General features: G+C 43.5%; 1 protein-coding gene across 4 annotated transcripts in view; it reads left to right on the top strand.

Moving 5' to 3' along the window:
- The window catches only part of Med1 (mediator complex subunit 1), a 40,842-nt gene extending 31,123 nt beyond the window's left edge, over positions 1-9,719 (top strand). Inside the window, exons 15-18 of one of the 4 annotated variants that reach the window (XM_029483462.1) lie at positions 917-1,012; positions 1,113-1,218; positions 3,314-3,454; positions 8,904-9,719. In XM_029483462.1, the coding sequence (XP_029339322.1) occupies positions 917-1,012; positions 1,113-1,218; positions 3,314-3,454; positions 8,904-9,072 (512 nt within the window). In that variant the 3' untranslated portion in view covers positions 9,073-9,719. Of the gene's footprint in view, positions 1-916; positions 1,013-1,112; positions 1,219-3,313 lie in introns of all 4 variants that reach the window. The other 3 variants (XM_021175428.2, XM_029483463.1, XM_021175427.2) reach the window with 3 other exon arrangements.
- Positions 9,720-10,207: the final 488 nt, after the last annotated feature.

The following is a 10,207-nucleotide window of genomic DNA, read 5'->3' as shown; positions in this document are numbered from 1 at the left end:
CTACACAGAGAGACCCTTTCTGAAAATAAACAAACAGGTTAAAGTTGTAGCACGTAAGGACAGTAAGGCGTTGGGTTCGGTTGTCAGCCCTGAAAGAAAAAAAAAAAAAAAAAACAAAGGAAGTCTAAATATCCAAAATGAATCTGTAATGCATGTATATTATGTGTATGTATATGTACCTGGTCTCAGTGCATGTTTGTGTTTTGTTTGTTACTATGTATTCCTGTAGACTAGGCTGATCTGAACCTCACAGAGATCCCAGTGCTTGGTGGAAGGTTGAGCTCTGTGATACTGAGACCAGCCTGGCCTACAGAGTGATTTCCAGGACAGTCAGAGCTATACGGAGAAACCTTGCCTAGAAATACTTAACAAACAAAATGAAAATAGGTTTTACTCAGGCTAATGTTGTGCGTGACTGTATGCCAGCACTAGATAGGAGGCGGAAGCAGGGGCAGGTAGCTCTAGACAGACAGTGAGGGTCAGCCAAGGGCTGCACCGGGAACCTGCCTCAGAAACCAACCAAACCACCCTTACTGAGAATTTTTATGGTAATAGTACTGATTGGCTACATCAAATAAATGAAAGGACTACTTGAGACCTGGGCCTGGTCGTGAGTACCTGTAATCTCCGTGTTAGAAGCTAAGTCGGGATTTGGGGTTCTGCGCTACACAAGACTGTGTCAGAAGTCTTGGCCATTTCTGCTTTCAGAATTCACTCTCAATTTAGGCTAATTTTTTGTTTTTAAGTTTTTCTATGTTGTATTTATTTTATATACATGAATGTTTTGCCTTCCTGTATGTACGTGTACCTTGTGCGTGCCTGGTGATCAACTGGTGATGTTACTATCTGCATAAAGACAATTATTTGTTTGTTTAATGTCTTAAATATGGTTATGATCTTTTTCCTCATTGTTCAGATTCTCCTGGGCTCCTCCAGTTTGAAGTATGTCCTCTCTCAGAATCTCGATTCAGTGTATCTTTTCAGCACCCTGTGAATGACTCCCTTGTGTGTGGTGAGTTGTGTGGGTGGCCAGACTCTCTTGGGGGTATCCTTTTTTGAAAAATTGAGAACCTGGATGTATCACAGGATCACTTCCACATTTTGTCTTTCAGTGGTGATGGATGTGCAAGACTCAACACATGTGAGCTGTAAACTCTACAAGGGGCTGTCAGATGCACTAATCTGTACAGACGACTTCATTGCCAAAGTTGTTCAAAGGTAGTAGTGGCCCTTTTCTTCTAAGAGAAATTTGAGATTTGTACAATGTGTGTATGCAATTATGTATTTATTTATTTATTCATTCATTTATTTTTCAAGAAAGGCTGTCCTGGAACTCTCTATATATCAGGCTGCCCTTGAACTCAGATCTGTCTGTCGCTGCCTCCTGAGTGCTGGGGTTAAATGTGTGTGTGCATCCTCATGATATATCCCATAGCCAGGGTCTATATGTTTATGTTTAACATAAATTAAAAGTATTAGAAAAACATTGCCATTTAAATTTAAATATTTAAATTTACTATTATGCTTTGAGATTTAAAAAAATGTGAAGTTTTTTGTTTGTTATTTAAAAATCACTATATACACAGTAGGGATAAAGCTGGTCATTTCAAGCCTTGCTATACATTTAAGGTGACAGAGAGCTGAAAAATACACTTTGTTTTTAAAGACACACTCTCATTGCTGCCTCCATAGAATTTACTGTTTAGACCAGGTGGGCCTTGAATAACTTTGCCTTGTGCTGATTATCGTCAAGACTTGCCTTAATTATTAGTATTTTTTTTTTTAACATACTCTCTTCTTTCACATATACCATGTTATATAGCTGTGTGTGGGGAGTTAACATTTAAACCAGCAAGCTTCCTGGAAACATTAATATGTAATTTTGAAATTTTTATTTCTAAAGTAGGGGGCTGACAGCCTATTTTTAAAAAGAGATTTCATTTACTTAGGTTTTTTTAAAAAACTCTTATTGATCTTTGTGAATTTCAGATTCTGCACCTCAATCCCACTCATCTCCCCGTCCCTCCATATCTACCCTCTGCCCTTGCAACCTCCTACCCAAAAGAAAACAAAAAGCTTTTTTGTTTGTTTGTTTTTTCGGGGGCTGGGGGAGCTGTACTGTGTCACAGTGTGTCCTGAGGTATGCTTCAATCGCTTTCCTTAAAAATGTTCATTGCACTGAGTCATTGATCTGTTTTGAGGCCTCTGTCTTCTGCTTCACTATCAATACTGGATCCTCCCTGAGGCTCCCCTCAGATATCCTGTTGTTGACTTGTGTCATGGAGCTCCTGCAGCTTTGGTTCTGCAGGACTGGACCTTTATTTAAGTTTTGAGGCATAGCCTTGTGTTTTCCAAGCTGGCCTTGATAATGTAATTAAGGCTGACCTTGAATTCCCAATCCTTCTGCCTTAGATTCCTGAGTGCTTTCGTCAGAGGCATAAGCCACTCTACCTGGTTTATTTGGTGCCGGGGAGGAAACCCAGGGCTGTGTGCATGGTAGGCAAGCACTGTAATAATTGAGCCCCATCTTCAGCCTCAAAATGGATTCTAATAGATTGCGATTAACTTTGATTGGAACACTGCTGTTCATTTTACATATCCCCAGCACCTGTCAAGTAAAACTGTCAAAATCTTGAAGATAAAACACTTAATAGTTATATTGCCCAAAATATCAGTGTTAACACACATAGTAAAGCAAAATGTCTTAAAAGTCTGTTGAGAATGTAAACTTACCCAGAAGCTAAAACTAGTCTCTGCTAAGATAACTAGTACTGCAGACCAGCAACAGAACTTTCCAGAGTGGCTTTTGCTATTGCCAGTGTCTTTCTTAGTGGTTTTATATTTATCACCTGTGACCATGTGGAGCCCCTCCAAAAGGAAGATATTCCCTCCTGAGTTTAACTATCATGACTTTTCCTCCCCGGGTTTCTTCCATGTTTTTCATTTTTGAGACAGGGTCTGGCTGTTGTAGTTTAAACTTCCTTGAACTCGAAGTTCCCGTGCCACCCACGCATGACAACTTTCTTTTAGCTCAGTGTAAATTGTTTTTGGACTCTGGTTTGGTTTTTGTGTGTTTCATAAGCAGTTAGTTTTCTATTGGATTGCAATTCTTTTTAGAATCAATATATCCAACAATCTGGCATTTGTCAAATTTCTCTTGTATTACAGATACTTGCTTTATGTAAAAATTGCTAACTGCTGTTTTCTGAGGCTTTTGTAAATCACAGGCAAAAGTAGAGCCTTTTGTTCCAAATGATGATTTTACTCATCACCAATGCAGTGTTAACTTAGGTGGTTTTCTCCTATCTTACAGATGTATGTCCATCCCTGTGACGATGAGGGCTATTCGGAGGAAGGCTGAAACCATACAGGCTGACACCCCAGCACTGTCTCTCATTGCAGAGACAGTTGAAGACATGGTGAAAAAGAACCTGCCCCCGGCTAGCAGCCCAGGGTATGGCATGACCACAGGCAACAACCCAATGAGTGGTACCACTACACCAACCAACACCTTTCCGGGGGGTCCCATTACCACCTTGTTTAATATGAGCATGAGCATCAAAGATCGGCATGAGTCGGTGGGCCATGGGGAGGACTTCAGCAAGGTGTCTCAGAACCCAATTCTTACCAGTTTGTTGCAAATCACAGGGAACGGGGGGTCTACCATTGGCTCGAGTCCGACCCCTCCTCATCACACGCCGCCACCTGTCTCTTCGATGGCCGGCAACACCAAGAACCACCCGATGCTCATGAACCTTCTTAAAGATAGCCCCGCCCAGGACTTCTCAGCCCTTTACGGAGGCGGCCCCTTAGAAAGGCAGAGCTCCTCTTCCGGATCACCCCGGATGGAGATGTGCTCGGGGAGCAACAAGGCCAAGAAGAAGAAGTCATCAAGAGTCCCACCTGACAAACCCAAGCACCAGACTGAAGACGATTTCCAGAGGGAGCTCTTTTCCATGGATGTCGACTCACAGAACCCTATGTTTGATGTCAGCATGACCGCTGACACGCTGGATACACCTCATATCACCCCAGCTCCAAGCCAGTGTAGCACTCCCCCAGCGACGTACCCACAGCCAGTGTCTCACCCCCAGCCCAGTGTTCAGAGGATGGTCCGACTGTCCAGTTCAGACAGCATTGGCCCAGATGTAACTGATATTCTTTCAGATATTGCCGAAGAAGCTTCAAAGCTTCCCAGCACGAGTGATGACTGCCCACCCATTGGCACCCCTGTGCGTGATTCCTCAAGTTCTGGGCATTCTCAGAGTGCCCTCTTTGATTCTGATGTCTTTCAAACTAATAATAATGAAAATCCATACACTGATCCAGCTGACCTTATTGCAGATGCTGCTGGAAGCCCCAGTAGTGATTCTCCTACCAATCATTTTTTCCCTGACGGAGTAGATTTCAATCCTGATTTGTTGAACAGCCAAAGCCAAAGTGGTTTTGGAGAGGAGTATTTTGATGAAAGTAGTCAGAGTGGGGATAATGATGATTTCAAAGGATTCGCATCTCAGGCACTAAATACATTGGGGATGCCAATGCTTGGAGGAGACAGTGGGGAGCCAAAATTTAAGGGCAGCAGCCAGGCTGACACGGTCGACTTCAGTATTATATCAGTAGCCGGTAAGGCTTTGGGTGCTGCAGATCTGATGGAGCACCACAGTGGGAGTCAGAGTCCTTTACTGACCACTGGAGAATTAGGGAAAGAAAAAACTCAAAAGAGGGTGAAGGAAGGCAACGGCACAGGTGCTAGCAGTGGATCAGGTCCAGGGTCAGACAGCAAGCCAGGCAAGCGCAGCCGCACTCCCTCCAATGATGGGAAGAGCAAGGATAAGCCTCCAAAGCGGAAGAAGGCAGACACTGAGGGGAAATCCCCATCTCACAGTTCTTCTAATAGACCTTTCACCCCACCTACCAGCACCGGTGGGTCCAAATCTCCAGGTAGTTCAGGACGATCTCAGACGCCCCCAGGTGTCGCCACCCCGCCCATTCCTAAGATTACCATTCAGATTCCTAAAGGGACAGTGATGGTGGGCAAGCCCTCCTCTCACAGTCAGTACACTAGCAGTGGTTCTGTGTCTTCCTCTGGCAGCAAAAGCCACCACAGTCATTCTTCCTCCTCCTCTTCCTTAGCTTCTGCTTCCACCTCAGGCAAGATGAAAAGCAGTAAATCAGAAGGCTCATCAAGTTCCAAGCTCAGTGGCAGTATGTATTCTAGCCAAGGGTCTTCTGGATCCAGCCAGTCCAAAAATTCATCTCAGACTGGGGGGAAGCCAGGCTCCTCTCCCATTACCAAACATGGACTGAGCAGTGGGTCTAGCAGCACCAAGATGAAACCTCAAGGCAAGCCATCCTCCCTTATGAACCCTTCTATAAGTAAACCAAACATATCCCCTTCCCATTCAAGGCCTCCCGGAGGCTCAGATAAGCTTGCCTCTCCAATGAAGCCTGTTCCTGGAACCCCCCCATCCTCTAAAGCCAAGTCCCCTATCAGTTCAGGTTCCAGTGGTTCTCATATGTCAGGAACTAGTTCAGGCTCTGGTATGAAGTCCTCTTCAGGGTCAGCATCCTCAGGCTCAGTGTCTCAAAAAACTCCTCCAGCATCTAATTCTTGTACACCATCTTCCTCTTCATTTTCCTCAAGCGGTTCTTCCATGTCATCCTCTCAGAATCAACATGGCAGTTCCAAAGGGAAATCTCCCAGTAGGAATAAGAAGCCTTCCTTGACAGCTGTCATAGATAAATTGAAGCATGGGGTGGTGACCAGTGGGCCTGGGGGTGAGGATCCAATAGACAGTCAGATGGGCGTAAGCACAAATTCTTCTAACCATCCCATGTCCTCCAAACATAACATGTCAGGAGGGGAATTCCAGAGCAAACGTGAGAAAAGTGATAAAGACAAATCAAAGGTTTCTACTTCTGGGGGGTCAGTGGATTCCTCTAAGAAGACTTCAGAGTCAAAAAATGTGGGGAGCACGGGTGTGGCAAAAATAATTATCAGCAAGCACGATGGAGGCTCCCCGAGCATCAAAGCCAAAGTGACACTACAGAAACCTGGAGAAAGTGGTGGAGATGGGCTCAGGCCACAGATAGCCTCATCAAAGAACTATGGCTCTCCACTTATCAGTGGTTCCACTCCAAAGCACGAAAGGGGTTCTCCCAGCCACAGTAAGTCGCCAGCATATACACCACAGAATGTGGACAGTGAAAGTGAGTCAGGCTCCTCCATAGCAGAGAGATCCTACCAGAACAGTCCCAGCTCAGAGGATGGTATCCGACCACTTCCAGAGTACAGCACAGAGAAGCATAAGAAGCACAAAAAGGAAAAGAAGAAAGTCAAAGACAAAGACAGAGATCGGGACAGAGACAAAGACAGAGACAAGAAGAAGTCTCACAGCATGAAGCCAGAGAACTGGTCGAAATCCCCCATTTCTTCAGATCCAACGTCGTCTGTGACAAATAACCCTATCTTATCTGCAGACAGGCCTTCCAGGCTCAGCCCTGACTTCATGATTGGGGAGGAAGATGATGATCTCATGGATGTGGCCCTGATTGGCAATTAACCTAACTTTCTAAACACACACATTCAGAGGAGAAACTAATGATATATGTAAACCAACCCGAGGGGTGAGTCAGACAGGCCCTGTCAGTGCTTAAGAGTCCTAAAGGGCATGGGCCTCTACACCAAGCTGGGTACATTTATAAACATACATCTAGACCCTGCTACCGAAACCATGTGGTTGGTTGTTCAGAAACAAGTCATATTTCTTTGCCAGAAAGCAATGAATACATTACTTGCTTAAGAAGGGGAGAGGGGTGGTGGGAGAGGGTGTAGAGAGGGAGGGGTGGGAAATTGTTGTGGGAAATATTCATATATTTTTCTCCCTTTTTCCATTTTCAGGACATGCTTTAAACTCATTTTAGTGCATGTATTTGAAGGGCTGGGCAGAAAATGAAAAAGCAATACATTCCTTGATGCATTCGCATGAAGGTTGTTCACCTGTGGGAGATGTCCATTGGAAGCATGGGCAAGGGAAGGACTTTGGCAGTTCTGGACACTTAAAGCAATGTTTGGTGTCTGTTTCTTAGGAGTGATTGGGGGAGGGAAAATTATTTTAGTTATTTATTTGTAATATTTTAATCCTTGATGTTTGTTTTTATGCAATGTTTGTTCCTAAATCTATGAAGGTTATGGTTCAGAACAGTAGGAGGCAGGTAGCAAGGCCTGCCTGGTCGGGAGCTTGCAGCTGGTGCTGACGCTGCAGCACCAGTCCCAGAGCTAATCACAGCCTGTCTTTGGAGTTGAATAGAAAAACCAAAACTATTATCTTTGGAGGTTTTTCACAGGGTTCAGACACCATAGGAATATTAGGAGTGAGTTACCTCCCTATGCAGAGAAAAGATTTCTCCTCTTTCATTAAAAAGGAAGGGTGGCTTTGGGGGGTATACATTTGTTTTCAGAGTCTATACCCTATTGTATAGAATCAATAGTTCTCCTACTTCCACAATGTGCCAAAAGTCTACATCCCAGCATTTTGTTTGCAGGAGAGCTGATGCCATTCCTAAGAGCTGGACTCTTTGTTTCTCTTCATCACAAGAAGAAGGAGTTCAGACTTAAATCACTCCACTGTATGCTCCCCGAGATAAACAATTTAAAAAAAAGCAGCCATAGTTCACTTAAAACAATTTCAAGCTCACTTGAAGTAATTAGGGCCTGGAATGCTAAGTGAGCATGAAGATAACCCTTGCTACCGTGTAGCACACAGTCGGACCTTTTTGGAGAAACAGGTCAGAGTGGATTCTGAGGGACATCAAAGGAAGACCTCATAAATATAGAAATGCAGGACAAAGGAGGACCTCATAAACAGAGAAATGCAGGACAAAGGAGGACCTCATAAACAGAGAAATGCAGGAGACCGTTTTGAGTGCAACAGAAGTTCTCAGTATTTGGAGGGTCCTCTCAAAAGTCCGCAGCCTTACTTTGATTTCGCCACCTGCACTGTGCCATTCCTGATGATTCCATTCGGGATCTGTATCAGCGGGGTGGGGGTGGGGCGTGATCCCCAGCACAACTCTTCTGGATTACAAAACAAGCAAAAGCCAGGTGATTCATGTTTGTATGTGTTACAAGTGGAGTGACTTCATCAGATACGGACGATTTCTACATCCAACACTGCAGGTTGTTGGAGTTAGCATAGACTTGGAAAAATCTACTGTGGCTTTCTTTCCTATTTCTCTCTCTCTCTTTTTTTTTTTTTTTTTTTTTTTTTTTTTTTTTTTTTTTTTTTTTTTTTTTTTTTTTTTGGTGTTCTCCCTTTTCTGGTCATTGGTTTTCAACAACTCTGCCATTTCTGTGTCCCAAGGCAATAAATAGGAAACAATGTATTGGAAAGTGGAGCAAGAAAAGTTACCTGTTCCCCTATCAGAGCCCGGTGTCTTGGGTGACATGGGCAGGGTGTATTGGAGTGCTTTCTCTTGTGGTGCTGACATAGTAGCCGTGCGGTGTCTCAGATAAAGCCAGGTTGGATTTCTCAGAAATTTGCCACCTGGTTCTGAATCCTATCCTCTTAGTTTCTGCAGGAAAGTTGTTATATGGGGTTTCATTTTGTTGTGGGTGGGGACAATCTCATGGGGAAATGTACTGCATAGTATAAGGGGCTCAGGCCCCCCGAGCAGAGTCAACAAATACCAAAATCAGTAAACTGGGAAGCTTTTCTCTCTTTCTGTCTTCATCCCAGATCAAAGAATCCCGAGTTAGGATCTGGATGAAGGATAAGCCCCTGAATTGCTGATGGGCACACCCCACACAATGACCCAGCATCTGAACTTGCTTAACAGGGAGCCGGGGCTAAACTGCTTCACCCTGCCTGGGAACCAGGGAGCACTGCATTTCTCCACAGGGTGGAGGAGAAGCGGCAGGATAAATCAAGCCTGGGACACCTCCCTCCCATCCAGGTGTGTTCACCCTCCTGTTTGAAAGACGGCAAGGACGTGAAGTCAACGTGTACCTATTTGCTGCTGCTGGAGTTTATGGTTTTTTTTTTTTTTTTTTTTTTTTTTTTTTTTTAGTTTGACCTGATTCTTCTGTCTTTGGGCTTCATGTTAAGGGTCTTTGGACAAAAATCTGCTCTGATGTACAAGAATATTTCAGTGTATCTTAAAACAAGTGTTTTCGAGGTGAGCAAGGGGACCTGATGTAATTGCCAAAGCCAGCTTGAGGTTGATAACTCTTGAATTGGATTTTCCTTTTGTCAGGCCAAGGCCTGAAAGATCTGTAACAGCAATATATCATGAATTTTCAGAAGAGCCAGTGGGTCCCATAGTGTCCTCACTGGTCCCATCAGATGTCAGTATAGAAAACATAACCAATCCCTGGGCAATCTTGTGCTCTACTTTATCTTCATCCTTAGCCACTTCCTCTTGTCATTTGCCTTGGAGTTTTGGAGAGACAGGAAGTATTATCTTAGAAACTAGGTTGGGAAAATGTTCAACTATAGAGCTGAGATTTAAATTTTGAGTTTAAAAATGTACATCAGGAGCAATGGAAAGGGTGTTTTCTTAAAGGCATTTCTAATTTGCTTTTCTGTGTATGTCTGTTCTGTAAATATTTTTTTTCATTTTTTGAAAGTGGATAAAATCTGTGGATTTTCACCCTTAAAACAACACAAAAATAAAACTTTCTTTACATGCAAATAAATTTCTTTGATAAAAAGAAATGTGCCTCTGTGTTTTTTATTGTTTGTTGTTTTGTTTTTTTTTAAGACAGATTCAATGTCCCCCTGCTGGTCTGGAACTCCCTGCGGAGACCAGGCTGGTAGTTTTTTGTGACTAGGTTTCATGTAGCCCAGCCAGACTTTAACTTGTGTTGCTGAGGCTGACCTTAAACTCTTTTATCTTCCTGCATTCCCTTCCCAAGTGCTGGGGCTTTTGTTGTTTGTGATTTGTGTCTTTGAGACAATGTCTCTAGCAAGCCCAGAAGGATTCTGACCTCAAGCAGTCCTTAAGCAGCATTACAGGTTGGGATTACCTTGTGGGATTACAGTCACTATAAAATCTTATTCGTTGAGTATTTCCATTTGTTAACCTCTCAAAAATCCAAATTAATTAGAAACCCAACAGCTTCACTGAGTACTGTTCTAAATGGGCTCACAGCACAGTTGGTAGACCAATGAGCCCAGATGTTTTTTTCTTTCCCATACTTGAC

The sequence above is a fragment of the Mus caroli genome, chromosome 11, assembly GCF_900094665.2.
Source record: "Mus caroli chromosome 11, CAROLI_EIJ_v1.1, whole genome shotgun sequence".
Lineage (NCBI taxonomy): Eukaryota > Metazoa > Chordata > Mammalia > Rodentia > Muridae > Mus > Mus caroli.
Note: the sequence above shows the minus strand (reverse complement) of the source record. Positions and strands in the feature narration are given on the sequence as shown.